Source organism: Neodiprion virginianus, chromosome 7, assembly GCF_021901495.1.
Source record: "Neodiprion virginianus isolate iyNeoVirg1 chromosome 7, iyNeoVirg1.1, whole genome shotgun sequence".
NCBI lineage: Eukaryota > Metazoa > Arthropoda > Insecta > Hymenoptera > Diprionidae > Neodiprion > Neodiprion virginianus.
This window is the reverse complement of record NC_060883.1, coordinates 15,987,735-16,011,120: the sequence shown is the minus strand read 5'-3', so window position 1 is coordinate 16,011,120 and position 23,386 is coordinate 15,987,735. Positions and strand designations below refer to the sequence as shown.

General features: G+C 34.8%; 1 protein-coding gene across 6 annotated transcripts in view; it reads right to left on the bottom strand.

Moving 5' to 3' along the window:
* The window catches only part of LOC124308618 (CREB-regulated transcription coactivator 1-like), a 59,719-nt gene that overhangs the window by 22,156 nt on the left and 14,177 nt on the right, over positions 1-23,386 (bottom strand). For all 6 annotated transcript variants that reach the window (XM_046771469.1, XM_046771471.1, XM_046771472.1 and 3 more), the window contains exon 2: positions 22,824-23,279. In XM_046771469.1, coding sequence (XP_046627425.1) covers positions 22,824-23,279 — 456 coding nt within the window. The remainder of the gene's footprint in view (positions 1-22,823; positions 23,280-23,386) is intronic.

The following is a 23,386-nucleotide window of genomic DNA, read 5'->3' as shown; positions in this document are numbered from 1 at the left end:
ATTAATCAATCAATCGAAAAGTCGATTAATTGATCAATTCAAAATACAAATAACCAAAGTCAAAGATTAATAGCACAGCCCTGATTTTTAATAATCTATCACAAATATTATAGCGATGTTATTGTTTGTTTGACCCGCGTTGATGCTTGTAATGACTGGCATGTTTTAAATGATACAAACCGGTTTCCTAAATTTGTTATACAAAGTCTTTTCTGTCGCCTACAAATATATATACATATATGGGGCATTCCACGTCAAAGCAACGGGTCATCGGCCTGATTCCCTGGGATTCTCATGACCAATGGGTTTTTTGTTCAAAACAAAATTTCAAGAAAAAAAAGTATTAAAAAAATATATTAACAATACGTTCCTTGCTGCAAGAAAAAAAAAATTCATGAATTTTAAAAATGTCGATCTTTATGTCGAGCGTATTTCCTCACTTCGCCACGCTTTTACAAAATCCTGGAAAAATTTCAAAAAATTACAGGTATTATTTTTGACCGAAACAAAGAAAACAATCCATTGGGTATCAGAATCCCAGGGTTGGGTCGATGAACCATTGGTTTGACGTGGAATGCCCCATATACATCTCTGAGTAAGCAATCCGTATGGAATACGTATAATAATGATGTAAATAAAAAGTGCATCCGATGTTTTGTAATAACTAATTCGATATAATCCGATATGTATTAAAAGAATACAATATAAACAGTACTTACGTATAAACTTAAACTCGTTTAAGTGATAAAGCGGCGTGTCTAATAAGACTCCATTTTATTTATCTACGAAACTTTTCATTATACTAAATTTCTTCCAAGTGACAAATATTCAAACCATCTCAAACTTCCACCCGTTCAAAACTGATGAAAAAATACTGTTGAAAAATTTATTTTCTGTTCCAATCATTCCGAAATTCGTCCCATGATGGAATAATTTTATCTTTCAATTCTTTGCAGCAATGTAAAAAATTGCATCTATGAAAACCTAATATAGCTTATGTGTCTTTGAAATTTTGTAAAAAATCAAAAATATTCCCTTCACCTTCCAAGTAATTATATTAACGTACTTTTCACACAGCGAAAGATGTTGCAGAATTTTCGGGATATTTTCGAAATCTTAATCGTTTCAAAGTTTCCAAAGTACCGAAGAAAAAAAAAAAAAAAAGTAACAACCAAATCATTCCATCTTGGAACAAGAAATAGAATTTTAAAGAAGTTGTCGAGAATTTTACAAAATGTGAATCTTTGATAAGTGTAGAATATTTATAACTAAAAATCGACTACACGGAAAAAATAATAGTTAGCGTGCTTTAAAGATGCTTGTATCTCCTAATAAAAATTCCACAAAATCAAAAATGTTAAGGTCCGAAATTGTTCGATTTGCCACGGAATGTACCATATATTCTCCGAGTAATTTTTTTAAATTAACGGATCTATATTTCACTCCAACTAAACGCAAGCCACCACGTTGCACAGCAAAATCTGATATCACGAGCGCATTGCTCACGATACTAATTCGTATTTAATTGTTCGTTAACAATAAGTTGTAAAATCTGCGAGATTGACCGAGGTCGTGTTGATAGCGTGTATGTTGGACCGATTTGCGAAACTTTCTCTGATTCCAAATGTTTTACGACTTTTGAAAATTGTTAAACGGAGTTAGATAACGATTAACGTCAATTCCTTCATGAAGATAGAGAATTATGTTAAAAAATTTGAAAAACATCTTCTCTAAATAAATACGAATTTGGTACAACGTTCTATCGCTTATTTGCGAATTTGATTTACTATTTTATTGAACAGATTATCGATCTACAATAAAGGATGGGATTCGAAAACAGTACGATAATTTTCAAATATGATTGCAATATTTGGAATAATATTTTGAAACTTTGAAACATTAGTAAGAATGGACGAAAGTTTTATTAGTATGATTGCTAATTTTACCGAGTCCCGGGGAATCTGAAAAGATATACTTCGAAATCAAAACATGAGATTTCGGAATGCGTGTAACGTTTGAAAAAGAGAAAAAAATCTGTTAAGGCTCGTTTTTAATTGAGATCGTTTAGATAATTACACGTAAGGTACTTCACGTGAAGTCAACGCGAAGTTTCTAATCTTTCCCACGTCGAAAACAAACTCAACTTTTTTCCCATAAAAAACATAGATAATTCTTTCATCAGCAGATCAAATTTTTTCGTGTACGTTTTGAAAATGATTTAAACAACTTATCAAGGAACTGACTTCTCGGATAAATTAAAGTTTATTATCAATTAACGTATTCTAAAATATTGAGAACTACTATTTTCGATACTTGGTAATTTGTCAAACAAACCATTGGATTAACTTTGACATGTCAGAGGTGAAAGTCGCGTTATGACGTGAGAATTTTCGAAATTTCATACCTTTTAAAACTTGAAATTCCGAAAGCGCCAAATTCCGAACGGACAAAATGCCGTAAGGGCATAACTCCGAAAAGTCGAAGTTCCGAAAGTGTAAGAATGAGAAAATTTAAAAAATTTGAAACGTCGAAATTCCGAAAGATCGAAGATTTTCAATTCTGTGAATTTCTGGCTTGGTGAAATTTCACCACTTGACTTGACCTTCCTTTGTTTTGAATTTTCGATATTTTTACGTTCGGAGTCCTGGTCATTCTAGTTTTAGATTTTTATGATACTTTTACACCCACTCGTTGAGTAAACTACACTGTGTGAGTATATTTTAATTATCGAAATTTTACTATATCGAAACTTTATTTTTCGGAATTTTGCTTTATCGCAAGTTGAATTCACGGAATCTTGCATTTCGGAACATTGAGCCTTCGTATTTCCGACCATTCGAAACTTTGTTGTTTCGTAAAAGTATGATTTCTGTAATTCGAGTTTCGCCACCAAATAATTCGAAACATTCGCGTCTTCGGGATATTTCAAATTCGGAACCTAAACCATACCCCTTAAAAAAAAAATAAAAATTTCAACACGACTGTAACTTATCTTAAAAACGGATACAGTATTTTCATATGGAAAGAGGAGTACGTGTAACACATTTTACTTTATACGTGTTACCATTGACCATTACAATGTTGATAGTCATAAATTTTTGTAATATTACGCAGTTCATAAATAGGATAAATAGTTGAACAACTGGTTGTCTACTGGATTTCATTCCCCGTGCCTATATCGGATTGCTTCTACACCATGCATACTGAGCTCTCTACATCTTTCAGACTTCTGGGAAATTCTCACCTTTTATGCAGTTCCAAAAGCCAAAACTCTTAAATAGTTCGAAATAACTGATTTCATAGAAGCGAAAGACAAAAATTGTTACATGAAGAAATACTTACGATTATATATAATCATCGGGACGATGAATTTCATCCATGATCATAACTTCGATCATCAAAGATCTCGTATAAATAGGACACCCCATACCAAATCAATGAATTTAGACCTTGACGATTTTTAATTTTCTTGAAACTTTTTTAGGTGACAATATTATTTCTATGAACTGAAAATTATTCATTTAAATTTTTTCATGCAATCACTTTTGACTTACAAATAATGAAATCTTCTGAAGGATCCACGTTTTTTTAAATTTTCGAAAATTTTATCTCTTATGTTTCTATTATTTTGAGATTAATCATATAACGGCATCTTTTTTATTCTAGACTTTCATCGCGGAAAAGATCTTAAAATAATCGGGACGAAAGATGAAATTTTAGAAAATTTTAAATATGATTTTTTTTGAAGATACTATCATCACTTTAAAACGTTTCAACGGAATCAAAACTAAAGTTATGCTGAAAATCTGTTAGCTTGGCATAGAATACGCCAAATATACGTACACCTCTATTATATTTATCTACATAGAGAATTGTTTATTTGTCCGACTGAGCAAAATCTTGATGAATGAAAAGGATTCTTATTTCTCTTTTTCCCTGCAATACGGAAACTTCCCGTAGTGATGTCAGAATTGATGTACATCGTAATTATAATATATAACTACGAGTAAATACTCACATGTATTTGTCTTGCCATACACATACCGGTACTAAACCCACAATCGCAAGATTTCGGAACGAGTCCATAGTTCAAATGGGTGTACATAAACAGCGTGGACATGAGGCGAATTTATATACGCGTTGGCAGACGCGCAAATTTACAGGAGAAAGAATTTCATTCATAATTTTTACGTCGGCCGCAAGATTGTCCTCCTCGCTAAACGGCTAAAAATACCGTCGTATAATCAGAAATAACTCCAGAGGTTGTTAAAAAAGATATTACAGGGAACACCAGAATTAGATACGCTACAAAATGCTCCCAAGTTCGAGTCTACGCAATAATTAAACGCGGATGAGCGGCAGCAATTGATAAAAGTAAAACGAAGTTTGCCCGGTATTGCTTATGAATTCGAGCTCCGAAAGCGACTGTCTAAAATTGAGAAAAAAATTTTGTTTCCAAATAAAACATTCTTCTGTCTACACAACTGGCCGCCACTACGTTTAATCCAATCTTAAACAGCTGACACGTGTTTGTTTACAAACAACAATATACACCACAAGGTCTTCGCGATAAAGCGGTATTTTATTTATTCTCTTTGTAAGCGACCCAATCACTCTTAAAGGCCAGAAAAAATAGATGTGAATTAAAGATATTCGGGATACGGTTGCATTTTTATGTACAGGGGATTTCGACGTTCAGGAACTCGAGTCTGAAGTCATTTTTTAGCTGCATAGCCGACTTTTCGAGCAAACAGCAATATTTGACGTTTTTTTCCGTTTGCCCCAAAAACTGCTATGGATAAATGAAAAATGACTCGATCATCGTATAGAGCGGAAAATTCTACACCGAATTATGTCCTCGTATGTCCGAAACGGAGTCGGATTAACAAATTAAGTAAAACGAATTTCATCAAAATTCCCTAGATGCCGTCGATAAGTAGAATTTCTTTTTTCTTAATAAAGATATTATTTCACCGAAATTCCCCAGATACCGTCGATAAGTAGAATTTCTTTTTTCCTAATTCGTTAATCCGACTCCATTTTCGACATACGAGGACATAATTCGATACAGAATTTTCCGTTCTACTCGATGGTCGAGTCATTTTTCTTTAGTCGACAAACGTTTATATATAAATTGTACATATTTTCACTTATATATATATATATAGTATTTCCTCTTCTTTTTCTCATTCACCAAACCCAATGCGCATATGCGATGACTTTGCATTATTTGCTACGAATTATCTTTATTACAGTTGCGGTTTCGTATAATAAATAGAGCATATAGGTACATACTATACATACGAAACAACAGGAAGCTTATTGTGCATATAAAATACCTACTTAAATAAAATGCGACACACAAAAGGGTATGAAAAAAGGAAACGTCAATAAAAGCTGACGTTTCACGGTTTGTTACCCCCTCAAAGTTTTCCCCGTCCAATTTATTACCCTATCAACTACAAAGTCCATGGTTTAGTCTGTAAATTTCCGGTAGAGGTTTTCACAAAATACGCACATAATCAAAGTATTTTCAAACAAGGTGTTGGAACTTTGTTAAGCATTTAAATTTTTTTTATTTAATCAATTCATTTTTATTCAAACTTTTTTAGTATCGTATTTCCATTTTTATATTGATTTATTGCTCGGTTTTTACCTCAATTTATTACCCTAATTCGTACCTAACATTGACATTGCATGAAAAAATTCATTTTTATAATTTAGTACGAAATCTTTTATGCAAAGGACAGTCGCGTCATTTCACTAAATAGTCCAGAGTCTCATTATACTTCATTGTCAGATTTAATCCCTGATTTTATTTATAACTCAAATTCTAAAACGCTTCAATGAATTTTTTCAAACTTTTTCAACCATTCTAAAATTGAAAAAAGACCATCAAGTAAAGCACATTTTTCAAAATCTGAATAGGAGTGTCTAAAACTATCGAAATAGAAAATCCGGTAAATGAAAATATGATAAACTTTCAATCTGAAGTTTGTACGAGAATTGTCTGAATCAAAAACCAAATAATTTCATTTATGGTTTTTGAAAATCGATTGGAACGGTTTTGGGAGGCATTTTATTTTAGAGAAGTTTTCAGAAATTGTACCATTACAGGAAAAATTCCTGACGACAAAAAGAGTTGTCATACTCGATCAATTCGTGGTTTCTGCATAGTATTGATTGTATTCCATTGACATAAGGCTGTGCGAATAATCGAACAATCGTAGATTTCGATGAGTTGTTTTTCCACCGATCGATTAGTTAAAAAAAAACAATCAATCGAAGTCTGATATAATTCGATTAATCGCAGAGCCTCAATTTAGAATTTCTATGAAATCGAGTTTCTAATTATCCTGCACCCGTGATCGAGTTGAAAAAGTAAAAATTTTGATTTTTCGCCAAAGTTTTTCTGATTAATCAATTATTCGGGTATTCCGATCAATCGTTTTTCCAAATAATCGATAAATCGGTCTTTTGAACCGGGCACTTTTTCGATTAATCGATTAATTGGCAAAACAATCAACTATCACACAGTCCCAGTTTGTTACTTTGAGATGATCGGATTTCCAATTTTGCTGCAACGTGCGTTGATTTGATGAGAAAGAATTTTATTACAAGGCAGGAGAAACGTACCTCTACCTACACAATGTATCTATATAGGTATACAATATACAGGTTTATGGACAAACGTTTGACGATTGACAGATAAATATAAATATAAATATAAATATATACATATATATATACATATATATATATATATATATATATATATATATATATATATACGCGACACACAGACCTACTTGCCAAGCGCCTTGCCACGAGACATTATTCTTGCCCCGCGCGTGTCTCGCGTCGTTGTTTGTTCTCTTAATCTAGTTATTTATTTTTCTTTGAGCTCCAAATCTGTAAACGCCCGGGATATCATCGTTTGCTTGCTGCACAAACGGTTTAAGTCACATACCGAGAGGTTCTCTTGAAAGGACCTGCTCAACAATCGTTAATCGTTTATCCGCGTAGCCAACTTCGTAAAAATGTAACATGTTGAAGTTAGTAAAGTTATCGTAACGATTCGTGCTGAGGAAAAACCGTTATTTAACGATTTGTGAACTGTGTGAAATTCGGTAAACCGTAGTAAAAGAAAACTTACTTATATTTCGAAATCTTAGTTCCTTGAAAATCACTGTAAAAACGAGAAAATAGTTATTTTTTTCCAAATGTTTCGTTACTGTAACGTTACTAACTTCAACCTCGTAAAAATTTTACTAGCATGATAAGCCGATGCGTAGTGAATCACGTCGCAGCCTTGACCCGGCGATTCTTAATACGTGAGAGGTTATGGTTGACTGTCACTTGTCGACCAGTCGATTCTAGGGAATTTATTCTTCTCATCGAAGGTTTGCTTCAGGCTGGCATGATCCAATCTGTCAGCCAATCAAAATGAAGCTGGTTGAATCGCGCGCTTTACGAGGAGGTCCTTTCAAGAAAACCTCTCGGTATACACGCATGGAGATAAAAATATACGTGTAACCTACACACACGTGTGCATGTATAACACCTAACTTCTGTTCCTATTTATATAAAAGTGGGTCCAAAAATAGAGGGCAGACGGTCTTCTTGGTTAACTATAAAACGGGGCGATTCAAACTTGGACACAAAGGTTTTCGACCCAGTGGCTACAGCCTACAGGTCACCCGTCACTCAAGGTCGTCACCATTTCCGGTTGGCCATCTGTGTCATCCGCGTTATACGTGCAGCGCAACAAACGTACCGAGATTCAACTTTTTCACTGATTTTCACTTTTTCACATACTAACCAGATGCGGTATGGTGTAGACACTAAGAATGACCAAAAATAATCGATTACATTTCAAACTCGATTAATCGACGAATAAATTATCAAAACCCGTTTCCGCTAATAAGAAATTTTTAGCGACTTAATCGAATTCGATTTTTTTTTTTTTTTTTTTACTCGATTCATCGATGCACCGATTATTTTTAGCTTACGATTAGTGGCCATCGCTAAATTAGACACTATAGACAATCTTGTGGACTATCAGAAGCTATGTTGCTTGTCGTCAGTTTGTCAAATACAGTATGACGAGTCATCCGAAATCGTATATGTTATATGTGGCTCAACATACCTGAGTGGAATAATTTTCTGTGCGACGCTTGCGTAACGGATAGAATAAAAAAAAAGTATTTATAATACACTTCAAATATCATAGGATGCTTTCGATTGATTACGCTGATCAAATTTTGAAAATTCATCAAATTTTTCTATCTATAAATTGCCATAAGAATTTCGATCGATACAATGTTTAACAACATCCATTTGGAACACTCGCCTTTGGAACGAATATATCTTAAGTCAACGTACAGATAAATCATTCACATTTCATATTTTCAACTTTTTTCTACACCAGTTTCGTAGTAAGTACGATTAAAACTTCACTAAAATTCGAGACAAATAATTTTTCAAATATTATCTGCTTTCAATGCAGTTTCCAACTTTTCCCGCGATACTGTTTCGATTATTATTTGAATTTCCCGTGACATTTGACAAATCAACTACGAGCAATATGGCCGCCTCATAGCTTCAATTCATCACAAGAAAATAACACGGAATACCGATAATAAACGGATGACCTAATTCCATCATGACGACTTATGTCTGTATTGTATTGTATTTCTGACCAAAAGATTGCCGCAAACTTGGCGTCGAATAAAATTTTACTCTCTCTCTCTCTCTCTCTCTCTACGCTCAAACACTCACGTGTGTGATTTTATTTTTCCAACCCTTCGCTATCTTCTCAAGTCGTTAAAAAAATTAACTCGATTCATTTTTCTTCCACCAATTGGGCGTTTACTCCAACGTATAATTCGCTGTTACAAATTATAGCAATTCAACAACAACACGGACGAAGATTCAACGCTGTGAAAATGACTTGAGACTTCGTTACGAAATCTTGATGCACCGGAGACAATTGAAGGTGAAAGAATACGACAACGATTTGCGTTAAGATTGGTTATCGAAAGGGTGGGTGAAATTTCGGATTTTTTCCAAGTCCGAGTAAAATTGGGTTTGATTCACATGCTTGTCATGCGTTAATCAATGCATATTTGTTTAGTATCACTGAACATGGAATCGGTGAAATAATCCATTGTTTTTTTTTTTTTTTATTAAATATTAATCAATATTTTAGTGTATAAATGAAACGACACTGTAAACAATTTTTGCTTTCCGCGAGTGCTCTACCATAGTTTTGTTCGAGTTCGGGCTCATGTTTATTACTTCAAGCCATAGAACTTACTATATGGTATTATTGTAAGATAAATCGTTAATTTTTACGTTTTCTCACGTTGTAACCTGAATACCAAATAGTTAGACTAAGGTCCGATGAACAAGTTAGACACATGTGTGTACGAGACCTCCTCTCTAAACGGCCAATCTTCTATGGCCGACAACGCCAACCGGCGTTAGTTCGTAATGTGAAGAAATGTAAAAGCCTGTTACTCGTAAATAAATGTTATTCGTCGTAATACGAAATCCCGTGGGATTTTATTTGAACCATACGGGCGAGTAACCTCTTAAAATATAGCATCCTCAATACTTAAGATACACGCATAACCTGAAAATATACAATATACGCTTTTCACCATTCTTGAAAAAACACTATTAAAAGAGAAAAATAAGAGTTTTTTTTTTCACCGGGTTTTTTCAGGTTAAACCCAGTCGGTAATTTGGGGCGGGAGATATCGGTCCCATCCTGTTTATGGGTAATAAAAATGGTTTCTACCTTGACTGAAATTTTGAACGATTTCTTCAACCGTGTGACGATGTACCATAGTATCATATACCGTGTATAGATATGATGCAACATACGCAGGTTAGACATCAAGGCGTACAAACGAAACAAGTGACCAGGATGGGGCTGCACAGGTGGGAATAGAGGTGGACGAGGTCGTCCAACACTTTCCTAGCTGCGGCAGAACGAACGGCGATCAATACTTCGTATGCAACACAAGTCGTACAACCACGTGTTTTGCGTTTCATATAGACGATATCCGTTCGCGTTAACCGGTGTCCGGACTAGAGCTGCACCCACGAAAAGGATCGACAGTCGCATGATTTAAAGATGAATGGGCCACGCCGTCCGAATCGAGAGTCAGGAGAGGATGAAAATGGGTGGGGGTGAAAATATGGAAAGATGAAAGAATTGAGAGGTCAAAATATAGAATTTTCGAAATTAAAAATTTTGAAATCAGGACAATCGAGGAGTAAAAGAATAGAAAAGGTCAGAACGTAGAATGCCAAAATGTAGAATCGTCAGAATTCCTCTCGATAATATAGAATCGTATGGTCGTTCTATGTTTTGAACTTTCTATAATTTGTCATTCTGTACTTCAACTTTCTATGGTTATTATTTTCTGTACTTGGACGTTTCACGTTTTTAAATTTTATGAACAAGATTTTGGCGTCTATTACAATTCGATATTACGGTACTTCTATGTTTAAATAAATAAATTTTGATTCTATACATCGAATAATAACAAAAATTTTCATTTATTGCTTATAGAGTTTGCTTTTGTCTTTTTCACGTTGATAAATTATCACCGGTCATCGCGAATTTTGAGTCTGGATTCTAGATGTCAAATTTTGATTTATTCTACGTAACTAATGAAAGGAAAAATAGTTTTATTGGACAAAGTCTGCTTTTGTAGAAACCAGAACGATATTTCGGATTTTAAGAAAAATTACCTATTTTATGAAACGTTTATTGTGAACAACAATCGAACAAGCTTCGGTTTCGCATTAAAATTTTTTGATTAAAAATGATTGAAAGGCGAAACTGAAGTTTGTTCGAAACCATAGAGAAAAGGTTTTACGATCAGATCGTTCAGAATTATCAAACTCGGGTGTTTTGGTACCAATTTTAATGTTTTTGGGATTATTTTGCTTATGGTTGAGAAGTCCAGAGATCGCCTGAAAAAAACTTAAAATACTCATCTCCAGAGTGGATGATAATAGATTGCATAAGTAGGGTACAATTACTGATGTTCGTTACAACGATAACAATGTAAGATTTCTCGTCCGTTTTCAGATAATTCAGATCTGAATTATCTGGCTGACAAAACATCAACCCAAAACTTTAGAAACTAATGTAAACACCGAAGTTCCCCAAGCTAATTATCCAAAACCTTTTCGCAAATATTTAATATCTTAGATTGCGTTGTTCGAATATCGTCAAATTCATGTTTTGGATTTTGTTTCAATTGCACGAATCTATTTTGTTAATTTGGTTAATCCAACTCCATTTCCGACATATGAGGAGATAATTCGATCGAGAATTTTCTGCTCTAGACGATGATTGAATCATTTTTCATCTATGTATAGCAGTTTTTGAGGAAAACGCAAAAGCATCAAATATTAATGTTTTCTCGAAACGCCGGCTATGCAGCTCAAAAATGACTTCAAATTTGAGTTCCCGAGTGTCTAAAACCCCTGTACACAAAAATGCATCCATATCCAGAATGTTTTTAATTCAAACCTATTTTGACTGAGCTAATATTTTTAAATAATACAACGAAAACGTAGGCAAGCGTTTCCTCGTTTCCTCTTAAAAATCCGTCGTTCCTCAGGGATTCAGGCAAAAATAGATATGAATATATAATTAGATGGATTGTTCAAAAACGGAATTAAAATTCACCCAGAACAGTTTCACAGAGCTGAGAGCGTAACGTCATTTGCTTGACCGCAAAAGCGCTGTGTTTCCACAATTATAAGCACAATTCTCAAGGATACTTTCTGCGTCGATCAAGTTCGTTTTCTGCTGTTACATACTCAAGTTAACTGTGAAACACGGTTTCCCTGTGACGACACTATTTTTCCTTATACATCGTACGAGGAATATAATCAGTTCACGTCATTCGTAATAACCAAGATAATCTCGGGAATTTGTACGGATTAGATTCTATTCTGAGAACCCCGAAAATCAACACGTCTAGATATTTATCTTACGAATTGAAAAACTTTCGAGAAATTTTTTATTTTTTCGGTTTCCATTTTCCGTTTTATACCCATTTTTGTTCGTATATATATACATGAGAAAAAAATTGTACGCAAACTTTTTTTTAAGTAACCAAAAATAAAAGTAATATTTGTAGACTTTTGTGCGCAACAATCACTTGGGGAGACAAAACTTAAGGAGAGGCAATTTCACTGTAGAACAAAAAAAAAACTAAAAAGTTACAATTTTTATAAAAGAATATTCTTTCGTTCAAGCTCGAAAATTAATATGATTTCACGGTTTTTTCTCGGGTTTTTTATTTCATCGATAATAAAATTATACGTCGATTAAAGGCAATTTTGATTTTTACATTTCAGACAAGAATTACGCACTCCTTCTTTCCCGCCAATTCGAGACTTCTCAAGAGAATTTTCAAGTTTCTGTCAACGTTTAAATAAAAATAGGAATGAAACATTATCGAAGATTGTTGAAGATTTATGTGATTGTAGAATACAAATCATTGTGAACTTCGGAATTCACAGAACTCAAAACAATTTCAATACCGTCAAGGATTTGGCTGGGAATCATTTATTACTGTTTAAACTAAAAATAGCCGAAAACTGGTTTGAGACTACAGTCACGATTGATATATTCGAAAATAATTTTTGGTTTTTAAATTACTCTAACTCATACAGTCGATCATTATATAATAACTTGAAATCGGTTAAAGCTGATGATTTCAATACAAATCATCGATAATCAATCAACCTCATATACTTGTGCATTGTAGTGTTTTTTATTGCAAGTGAAATAATGCGGCGAAAATTATTCTATCCCTAAAATGTGATTTTTAATGTTTTTTTTTTTTTTAAGTCATCTAACGTGATTCAAAGTCGTAAATAAAAGTAAAAGTTACTTAATCCTCTTGAGAGCTCCAAACACTGCGCGAATAATATGGGCGGTCGAATTTTGTAAATACGTTTTTACTTTATTTTCTCCCCCAACGATTATTTTCCATAATCGTGCGACTTATCGGCTGTTTCTTGCGAACATGCTTAAACTATATCTATGGGGAGAATTTCGAACTTCGATAATAAATTCGTTAAATGCCTCTGCATTTCGTGTTCGTAGTATCATCATCTATTATCATCTATGGAATGTCTAACTCAAGTATAATTTGATGCGTATACGAAGATTAATCAAACTGTCGTTCTAATAAATTCGGACATCTGGATTTAAAATTCAATAAAAGCTGTAGAACAAAAATACTATTAACTAACTGACAAAGCGTTGGGAAAAATTAGAATTTCCCGCATTCGAGTTTCTCGTCAGAAATCGTTGTGTTGGTGTATGTTTTTCATCCTTCAGCATCATCTGGCCAATTTTTGAAGATAATATGCAAAACGATGTTGATATTGATATAAAAAGTGATCCCATGGTTTGTATATCGTGAAAAATCTGACAAATTTATATCGGAAATTAAATAATACCGAATCCAATCGATGAGTTGAAAGAAGCCTAAGAGACGCGAACAAAGCAGAGAATGAGAATGGTCTGAAATGACGAGAATGAAGTTAGGAACGTTACTGAAACAATTCGCACTTTTAGGATTGTCTGAAATTTCGTAAACCATGATAACACTAAAACTTACTCATATACATATATGTATTTCGAAAAACCAATTTAATTCCTTGAAAGTCGTTCTCAAATTGCTCAATAATGATATTTTCCCTGATGTTCCGTTACGTTAACGTCCCGACTTCAACCACGTCTGCAAAAAAACGATCATGCACGTGTACGCATATCAGCGATCTGATCGTGGAACAAGTACTTACATCCTCTTTGTCTCACTTTCAAATACAACCACTATAGAGGAAACTGTGCTATATATAAATAACTCAGTTAAGACGTAACGAGGATCTGTTATTAACAAGCAACTGCGTACGTATCTATTATATGTATATGCGTAGGTATAGCTATCAAATTCATAATCCGAATGGCTATATTGATCCACAATTATTGCCCACAACAGCCTCCGGTTCATGGGAGTGGAAGAGAAATTTATTAGTCGACGCGATTGATAATCTCTGATGTACATAAATGTGTATGTAATTTTATACATTTTTTTCCTTTTAACTACGGTGCATTATCTGATGGACATGGACACCCGAAAAACAAGTGCAAAACATTTGAAGGGAAGAATATTTTTGTTACAAAGATTTTATAAATTGAAAAATATTTCGTTGTGTTCCAACGATTGTGATTATTATCTATTGGATATTGACATATTATATTAATTTAGTAAAATTGAATCAGTGAATGGTTTCCGCTTCCACCTCAGATTTCGTTCAATCACTTACGCTGATCGTACGTAAAGTTTGAATAACAGACCGGTTTTAACATCGTGAGATATTAAAGTGCAGACTTTCTAAACGCGAGAGCGAAACTTGTTTGTAAATTTTTTCATTCCGATATTTTAAGATGATGTCTCAAGCTTCGAAATATAACCAAATCAAATGAAATTCTATACAATTTACCACGGAGATTAAAGACCTCGAAATTCTCGAAGCTCATTTTTAATAAAGATACAAGCAGAGTGTAAAGATCCTCTTTGGAAAAGCTAAGAGACGATCCGCTGTTTCAGCTTTACGAATTTGCCAAAAAACAAAAGTACAAGCCGAATTATTTCCCATCAGGAGAAAAAATATCTAGGCGTCAAGCGCAGTGATTTTTACAAACAAAATCAAAATCTCGCAGTAAAATTTCCTAGTGGCATCCACAAAGCGTCCGGGTATTATATTTTTATCATATCTTTATTTCGCACGATAAATTGCAATTTGAATCGGCAGAAAATGGACTTCTCATAAAATTTTTTGACAGGCTATCACTCGAGATGAAAAAGTGTGCACAATACAGGCTGCAAACGTTGAACAACATTTTGTCAGCCTTATTGTCGTAGTACATATAGTCCATGTTCGACAGGTTGACTGAAGATTGATAAGGACAGCAAGACATGGGAATGCTTTTGAAACAGGCGAAAAGGCATCGGAGACGCGAAGGTAATAGTAGCACCCTACATTTATCAATATGCTGATAAGGATTACGATGTTAATTGAGTCGGTAACAGTCGGAAATTTCTATACCGAAGCTTATAAGGATTACGATGTTCATTGAGTCGGTAATAGTAGGAAATTTCTATACCGAAGTTTATAAGAAATACGATGTTAGTTGAGTCGGTAACAGTAGGAAATTTCTATACCGAAGCTTATAAGGATTACAATGTTAATTGAGTCGGTAAAAGTAGGAAATTTCTATACCGAAGCTTGTAAGGATTAAAATCTTAATTGAGTCGGTAAAAGTCGGAAATTTCTATACCGAAGCTTATAAGGATTGCAATGTTAATAGAGTCGGTAACGGTAGGAAATTTCTATACCGAAGCTTACAAGGATTACGATGTTTATTGAGTCGGTAACAGTAGGAAATTTCTATACCGAAGCTTATAAGGATTACGATGTTTATTGAGTCGGTAACAGTAGGAAATTTCTATACCGAAGCTTATAAGGATTACAATGTTAATTGAGTCGGTAACAGTAGGAAATTTCTATACCGAAGCTTGTAAGGATTAAAATCTTAATTGAGTCGGTAAAAGTCGGAAATTTCTATACCGAAGCTTATAAGGATTGCAATGTTAATAGAGTCGGTAACGGTAGGAAATTTCTATACCGAAGCTTATAAGGATTACAATGTTTACTGAGTCGGTAACAGTAGGAAATTTCTATACCGAAGCTTTCAAAACGCCCCATTTAGCTGACTGCTTTTAGCAATCTCCAGTCGATGTTCATGTGCATGTTCAAAGAAGAGTAAAAGCTGACAGTCTCTTTTGACAAAGGCTTATTCGGAAACTGAATATGTCAAAGCGTTCGCCACAACAGTAGTGAAAACGTAGCTTGATGTTTTGTGCTTTCTTTGAAATCTCTAGCACAGTCCGTCCACAGGAAACACTGCTAAAACATCTAGGATAGTTTCCACTGATTTATACGATACATAGGGATCTGTAAATATATGTATAGATCAGTGGTAGTTTCATTATCCTAAAATACGAAATCTGTGATGTTTAATTTCATCTCATAGGTTTATCATTAGTTGATAAGTGAAACGCCGTAAAGAATGCGAGCGAAAGAAGGAAAAGAAAAATGAAACCTGCCGATGGCCTTCAAGATTTATGCATCTGCATAAATGAAGTTTAGCAAGCTGTAACTTCGAGACGATCATTCCGAAGACAAAGTTTTTGTATCGTATTGGATTATCTAATGGCGATATTTTTCATTTCATTTTCATTTCAATTGAGAATCGTTTATTGGCATGTTGAAGTTCCATTTGCGAGTTTTCTTTGAACTTGTCAAATAACGTAATCTGAATAACTCTTACTCAAATACAGTGTTGTCCATATAATTAGCGTCGCGTATGTAAACTGAAGTTTCTTTTTTTACGTGTCACCTTCTTGTAAGTTGAGAAGATAGAGCCTTGTTGTTTGCCATCAGAATCACTAAATTCCGTTCTTTACATCGCAAAATATTATCTCTTGAATTTTTTGTCGTAAGTGATGGTCTAGACCTGAGAACGTGTGGATCTAGTGAAAACTCAACATTTAACTTTCGAGGAGATTGTAACAACTGCTCTTATTTTGTTTTCGTTGAAAACCGGAATGTTGAAAAACTACGCAATGTCATTTCATCAGATACCTGTTATTGGACTGTGTAATCTGATACGGTCTATCTCCATTGCCTATAACTAGCCTTTTGCTGTTTTGGTATAAGAAAAAGATGGGTGTCGGTCAAAAATCATATTTTCTAATTTCAACGATCGACAATATTTTTATATATTTCTTATTTATCATTAAAAAAAAAACCTTCAAATTTGTTTTCATACATCTTCTTCTTTGTACCGGTAAACCTATACTTTTATTCTTTTTGATGAATAGTATCGCGAAAAAAACTGTTTTTCCGGCTTCTGTTTCTTATAATTAATTACATTTAAATCGCAATAAGCATTCCTACGTAGTATGTCAACTTATCTATGCCCAGAACTATGAGGTTGCCAAGTGATCAAGGGATTAATCGACTGATGCACTTCGGGATTCCCCACACATGAAGTGTCATTTTAAAACGGTTCCCATCCGGAATGTCAATTTTCAAAATTCCCCCGGACAAGATCCCCCCTCCACGAAATTCCCCCGGATAAAATTTCCCTCCCCCAATATTATTACACGTTTATTAATATTCGTACAATTATTTATTTGGGGAAATTTTACCTGGACGAATTTTGTCGACGAGATTTTATCCGGTGATATTTCGTTGCAGGAGAATTCTGAACGGCCACGGTCACTAGGTTTAAAAACCACTGAGAAAAAAAGAATTTTTTTAAAAATATAAACGCAGGCACAATAAATAGTTTTCCCGATAAATAGATAAGATTGTTGTGTCAGTATCCGCAAAGTATGCGATACTGAATCATAGATAGGTTGGACGCTTTTACGAACTCATGCATCTCTAATTAGCAGAAGTCACATAAAAACTGGTAAAACAACTGTAAGAAATTAGAGATATATAAATGGACAAATTAATTACACATACAAATTTGCATTAATAAGGTATGTTTTAGAGCTATCTCATATCATAAAATCTATTATACACAATTTTTTTCAGACATACGTCTTAGTTGTTAGGCATTTTTCCTTATTGTATATTTACGGAGTAAAAGAAAAAAAAACTAAGCGTGTACGATTTATTTTATTTTTACGTTAGTGTTTGCAAATATTATTTTCGACCGGTCTTAGTTCAACGACGTTGTATCATAATGGTATGTAAAATTTAACTGATTCTAAGAAGATGCCATGGAGAAAAAAACTCTATCGCAGAATACAATTTTTTTTCTTTTTTTTTTTTTTACTTGTTGAACGAATATCATTATACGGAAAGAACGTAATGAGAATTTACGGTTTTAGAGATTGAGAAAGGAATCGCAAACGTTATCAAAAATTTCAAAATGTATTCGGTGAAACTGAGATGATAAAAAAAAAAAAATAAATAACGTGGCAACAAGCAGATAGAAGATAAATTCTGGTACTTGTATGATTTATAATACACGGAAGATGGGTAACGGAGGATAGTAAGAAGAAAAAAGTATACCGCCGTAAACACCGCTGTGATTTATTTATTATTCTTACGTTGGTAGGTATATCGGGTCTCTAATGGCACAAGTTTGTAAACTCCATTCTGCGACCTTTTGCTGTTGAAACAAAGCAAAAAAAAGTGTGTTGTTTTTTTTTTTTTTACAATTATATCTAAGCTTAAAACACGAAAATATGGTCAGAAACGTTGAATCTGTTCGTTGATACGAACTTATGCTGATTCGTCTAATTCCGTAAGGTCGTATGTGCGAAAAATAATTTTATTCACTTTTCTTGGGCTCAAGGATAAAAAATTCATCAACCAAAGCTATTATTCTTATTCCTATCATTGCATTAATTGAGGCTCAATTAGCGTTAAAAAATGCCTTATCAGAAGGCCATTTTTTGCGCGACGCGTTTACATATTCGTTTAATAATGTGGCGGTAATTTTAGTGGAAGCCGTGACCGCTCATCGAAGACCTTTGAAATTTGGCATATAACGAGTAATCCACCGCTTATGTATTATTATGGAAACGATGGGACAGAATTTCCTTACATTGTTGTTCAGGAAATAGAATTTTATGGAATTCGACGAGAAGTTTTCTCAAACTATCCATATATATATAATTATTATACAATTATGCTAAAGTGATATAATTTCAATATTTGTAATGTAGGAAATATTTTGGACGGTGTTTTGGAATTCAAAGTAATACGTTGCAAGATCGGTTCGACATAACGATAAAAATTTATCCGTAACGATTTTCAAGACACTTGTGAAAATTTGAATTCTCTTAATCTTGAATATGAAAAAAAGAATTACCACTTATAACAATGTAGTTTGTATATTATATCTTAACTTATCCCGTAAAAAAAATTCAGAATTCCCTGACGTTTTCCCACGAAGCTTATGTAATGTTGGGTAGTTTTTATGAAAAAAAAGTTGGAGAAGTTGTCCAGCTTGAATGTATAATTTTAGATTTAAAAAAAACATAGTATTGCATCGCGTCATACACAAATAGTTAGAAATTGAACAATACCATTTCCGAAAGTTAGCTTAAACGAATTTACGAAGCATAGCTGAAGTTTGAAAACTATTTATAAAAAAAAGTACGTCTTTCCCTATTGTCCATCATAATTCCGTGACTTTTTCCGGTAGACGAAGTTCCCAGACCATTTCCGGTTTTCCCGGTTTTTCCGGTCTGTCGTCGTCCCGTTACATATTATACTTTCGAATCATTCACGAGTGATCGAATACCTATAAATAAACACCGTATCTCCACTTCCCGATTGAGGAAACCTCAGCGCATCGGTTAACTTTATACGGAAAGTCCTACCAGCACGTCACGCGAGAGCTAGGAAATGGATATCGTACATGGTTTGGAAGACTTGTCTTACAACTCGTGTGATCGAACGTAGTAACGTTACTGTATGGAGGCATGTCCAAGAAAAATCTTTGCCTCGGACCAATAGAATTGTCTAAAATTTAATAAACCATACCGAACCAATGGTACCCATATTTTTCAAAAAACAACTTCTTGAAGGTGATTCTAAAATTGCATGGTAATGAATTTCTTCCGGATGTTTCATGGCGTTAAAGCTACTCGATTCAGGCTCTTTGCATTTCTTTCACATTTCTTCGAACTTGATTAAAATATCCGATATATAATGTATCAGATGCTTCGCAAGTTTATTTTGACTACAGACTATCGGTAACATCACAAAAGGACGTTGTTCTACAACAGTAAACATTTTTATATCCAAACATCATTATCAATATCGTAGTTTGGAGAAGCTGCAGTCCGGCCATTTCTACATATTGCAAACAAAAGCGATGTCTTTGATATCACAGTTGTTCCGGATAAGAGTGGTAACAACGCGAATGAAAATTTTTATCGAACCTCTTTGATTTAGTGCTAATTTTAAACTTTGGAACGAAAGCTTACACACGCGTGGAAAACAACTTTTATTTGTCGATGTCTGATTCAAACCTGTTTTTCCATGTCGGTGTACTTTACGTCTGAAAATATCGGAACGGCGGACGGTGACCCGAAAAAGTTCTAGTCGTTTTATAGGTTAATGTTCTGCCGCTAAGCGTATCCCAAGTAAGGAAATGTCATCCAGCAGAATCTGGCAACTCTTAGCGCCGAACCAACGTAAAACTTTTTCGGTCCAATGTAGACGAGGTTGAAGTTAGCAACGTTATTGTAACGAAAAATTGGGAAACAATCACTATTTTCTTATTTTTACAATGATTTTGGAAGAACTGAGATAGCAAAATATCAGTGTGTTTCGTTTTATTACGGTTTACTCAATATCAAACAGTTCCAAAATCGCGACACAACGGTTTTTCCTCATAGTCGAGGAAATAAAGCAATGGACTGTCGATTTTTTGAGCAGTAAGACGGATTTTAATGCGGTTTTTTGCATTCGCTTCGTAAGAGCGCCTACAAACTTTGTGAACTAAATTGATTAATTAATTTTTTGAAAATGCATTATGGCATTAATAATATGCATTTTGCAAGTGCACTTCCAAGAGACACTAAATAAAAAATTTGCTACTCGGGGGTTTTTGGGGTCGCTGAACACGAATATCGCCACGGCAACCGTCTCTGAGGTACCTGGTGCCCAGAGTGGACAGTATCAACGTCTTCTCCTAGAGTTTTGGCGAAAATTGTGATCGAATTTGTCGAAACTCGTTGCTTAGGGGTTTTTGGGGTCACTGAATACGAATATCGATACGGCAACCGTCTCCGAGGTACCTGGTGCCCAGGGTGGACAGTATCAACGTCTTCTCCTAGAGTTTTGGCGAAAATTGTGATCGAATTTGTGATTGAATTAAGAACAATATACTTTAATTGAGGTAAAAATGATAATACTCAAAATAATTCCAGAAAAAGACGTTGAAACGTTCACCCTGGGCACCACGTACCTCGGAGACGGTTGCCGTATCGATATTCGTATTCAGTGACCCCAAAAACCCCCAAGCAACGAGTTTCGACAAATTCGATCACAATTTTCGCCAAAACTCTAGGAGAAGACGTTGATACTGTCCACCCTGGGCACCAGGTACCTCGGAGACGGTTGCCGTGGCGATATTCGTGTTCAGCGACCCCAAAAACCCCCGAGTAGCAAATTTTTTATTTAGTGTCTCTTGGAAGTGCACTTGCAAAATGCATATTATTAATGCCATACTGCATTTTCAAAAAATTAATTAATCAATTTAGTTCACAAAGTTTGTAGGCGCTCTGACGAATCGAATGCAAAAAACCGCATTAAAATCCGTCTTACTGCTCAAAAAATCGACAGTTGGGCCGTTTTTAGTGCTTTATTTCCTCGACTATCAGCATGAATCGTTACGGTAACGTTACTAATTTCAACATGATCAATGTACGGTGTTTTCCACGTCAAACCAGACAGATAATTTTCCCAATCCCGCGCAATTTAATTTTTCTACCCTTCTGCAGAATTGAATTATGTGTGGAACGGATCAGTTATGAATTTTTTTTTCAGATTCCTTTATGCCAAGAATTCTTCGTGACACCCGTGCGAAAAACAATTGAACTTCAATAATCAGTCGATTTTTTAGATCAACGTAGATTGGGATCTGAGTTGTTCGTAAAAAAAAGTTGTGCAGCTTCGTACGAAATTTTCTTCGGTTCAATTTGTTTTCAACTGACAATATTCTTCACCTTGAAAGTGCGGTTTTTCGGAAAAACTACACAATCCATTCGCAGCACAAACGAGCCCTGTAATAGAATTCACTTAAATATATGCACCGCATCTGTTTTCACTCCCAAAGATTGTCCAGAAATTGGTGGTTTTGTAAGCCGCAAAACGATATTGAATCAGAGCCAAAGATTATTATTCGTAATCCGTAAACTACTGGACAACGTTTGGGATTTGAAAAGACAACATGCTCTGTATGAATTTCAGCGAAATCGATAAGCACGCTTACATATTACAAATGACTTTCACCGATTTTCCGTAAAAACTGCGCTTTGAAGGTCAAGAGATTATTTTTTTTCTGTTTTTTAATACAGGAATCGAAAATATCACACAAAGTTGCTCAAGTTTTTATCAGATTTTTTTCGTGTTTCGATCGCTCGGATTTGATGCTACAATGATTCATCTGAGAAAAAAAACGGCGAATAATTGTAATTAAATTTTGCCGCCTGAGCGTCGTAAAAAACCTTTGATTTGCGAAATCTGAGAAAAAGATTTGGCCGAACCTTTACCAATGCATACTTGAATTGTGTGAAATGAGAATGAGAAACAGTCAATGCAAATGTTGAGACAAAAAACTTGCATTTCTACGTTCGATTTGGTACGGAATTATGTAAAGGTGTAATAATCCACAACATCCATCTACCAGCTATCCTCTACCTCTTGACATTGAGAATTTTAAGAAAATGGATAATTAAACAGAACGCCACTCTAGCTACACCACTACAAGCAACAAGAGGAGGCAAGCAAAGCGCGGAATGAATGTGTGAATGAATAAATGAAGGGATGAACGAATGCGAATGAATGAATGAATGAATTAGAAAGGTGTTACTAATTATCTAAATATCTTAAGTGCAGAAGAATTAAAAGCGTAAACAGCCAAGGAAGTTTTTTCACGGATCAATGAATACCTTTATAAGATCAACGGAGTAGAGACCTGCGGGGAAAATATCTGCAGTCTCTTTGCCCGTAGAGTCTGTGGGGTTCTGAGGTTGAAGATGGTCTTCGTCTTCGTCGACGTTGTCACGGTCGTTGTTGTCGTCGTCGTTGTCGTCGTCGTCTTTGTTGTTGTCAGAGTCGTCGTTGTTGTTGTTGGCGATGTTGTTGCCGTTGCCGTGCCCGTTCCCGTTCTTGTTATTCGAAGCTTCGACGCCTCGGCTACGATTGTTGTTTCTGTTGTTGTTAACATTGGGCAAGGAACCGCCAGCCTTGAACTGATTCCCAATGTTTATTCGGAGGTGCTTTCCGCTGGACTGAAGCGGAGGACTCGCCCCGGCGCTCTTCACCGACGGAGTTACTTCACCGGGTGCCCCGCAGCCCGTTGGACTTGCTACGACCGAGTTACTGGCAGACGCCACTCCAGCCACCTAAGCATTTCATCAGATACCCACACCGTTTCATTCCAATTGCAAAGCCCCAACCACCGTTTGATCTACGCTTGGGAACAACGAATCTGAGACAGCTAATTTTTTAC